Genomic DNA, 1,543 nt, shown 5'->3' with positions numbered 1-1,543 from the left:
CGTTTGCATAAGTCAACAGAAACGTTCAAATCATAAATTCAGGTTGTGAGATCACAGATTTAGTCAACGCTTTTCCAGAAAAAACTAAATGTGACAAATATTGACATAAAGCACATCAAGTGCAGCTTGTTCCTTAACCTCGTCTCAGACTCACTTTGATGGTGCTCACTCTGATTTTCAGATCACTCAGTCCCTGTTGGAAAACAGTGACACCATGAACCTTCGCAACCAGAGCTTGGCCCGCTCTCGAGACCCCTCCTGTACCGCTCACGGGTCCTTCAACAGTCAGGGAGGACACCTCATTGTACCAAACTCTGGTAAACTTTGCACACAAACATCCCTTTTGGTTCCTTTTTCTGTCAAAATCGAATGTAAAGTTTTGACAAAACTTTCGTTCACACTTAAGCATCCACTTTAAATTGCATTCTTGACAAATACATTTAAGTAAGAATAGGATTTTGGGGATGGAAGTGATTAGTTTAAACTCTAAAGAGATTAGGTGCAAAAATCTGTAAAAGTAATGATCTATAAGGCTTTTCTTAAATGAAAATGTCAATTTCATCTCAATTCAGAAGTTTTTTTTCCACTTTAAAATGTAGACGGACTCCTCCTCAGACTTCAAAGTTGTACCAAGAGATTTGCATGGAACTTGTAACTGTAGGCGTCAAACTGCTGCATCTCCCGTCAGAAAGCGATTGCTCACTTTTGACCCGCGCGGGAGGCACGCCAGGAAAAAAAACAACAAAAAAACTGATGGCCAAACCAAAGATTGAACCAAAATAGTGGTTTGCCGGCAGCGATGCAGACAAAAGCCTGTTGGAAGATAAATGAATCGAATCTTCTTGGCCGCTTTAAACATTTTCTTTGAAGGTTCAGATGATCGTGTGTCCAGAAAAGAGAGTTAAAAGCAGAATTTGGTGGCCTGACTCATTCCCTGAGCAGTTACACAAAACAAAACGTATTTTATCAGAATATACAAAATATTATACCTTATTTTGTTTTAAAATGTACCAGAACATTCACCCTGGAAATGTATCATTAGGAAAAAGTGATAATAGGATTAATTATTCTGGTGTGTATGGTGAAATGGTTAAACCTCATTATGTATCTATGTTGTGTGTCTGCTGCCGCCTCATGCAGGTGTGAGTCTGCTGGTCCCAGCGGGCGCCGTTCCTCAAGGTCGGGTTTACGAAATGTATGTGACTGTGCACCGAAAGGACAGCTTGAGGTAAGCTTTTGCTCCATTCCATCAAACTTGGACCCAACCTCATTCTTTATGTTTTTCTTTATTTTTCTCTATGTGTTCTGTGTTTTTTTCCCCCAATGTCAGCTCCTCTCTGTTCTGCTGGCTCTCACCCTGCTTTGTGTTTGCGGAGGAGGCTTTCCACAGCGTGAAGCTGCTTTAACAGGCACATGAACTGACTAATTATTTATTATTTATCCTGTACCCGCATGTATCCACCTTTGGTGATTCATTCAGCAAAACATATCAAAAACAAATCACACAAAAATGCCGTTATTCAACCAAGCGAGTAAAGGGAGA

General features: G+C 40.3%; 1 protein-coding gene across 1 annotated transcript in view; it reads left to right on the top strand.

The window, feature by feature from the left end:
* Window positions 1–1,228, top strand: part of LOC112141194 (netrin receptor UNC5C) — a gene marked incomplete at both ends in the record, with an annotated part of 1,877 nt that extends 649 nt beyond the window's left edge. Inside the window, 2 exon segments of the mRNA XM_024264277.2 lie at window positions 182–317; window positions 1,141–1,228. Coding sequence (XP_024120045.2) covers window positions 182–317; window positions 1,141–1,228 — 224 coding nt within the window.
* Between the last annotated feature and the right edge of the window lie 315 nt (window positions 1,229–1,543).

The sequence above is a fragment of the Oryzias melastigma genome, unplaced genomic scaffold (genome assembly GCF_002922805.2).
Source record: "Oryzias melastigma strain HK-1 unplaced genomic scaffold, ASM292280v2 sc02233, whole genome shotgun sequence".
NCBI lineage: Eukaryota > Metazoa > Chordata > Actinopteri > Beloniformes > Adrianichthyidae > Oryzias > Oryzias melastigma.
The sequence above is the reverse complement of the archived record's forward strand: the minus strand, read 5'-3'. Positions and strand labels throughout refer to the sequence as shown.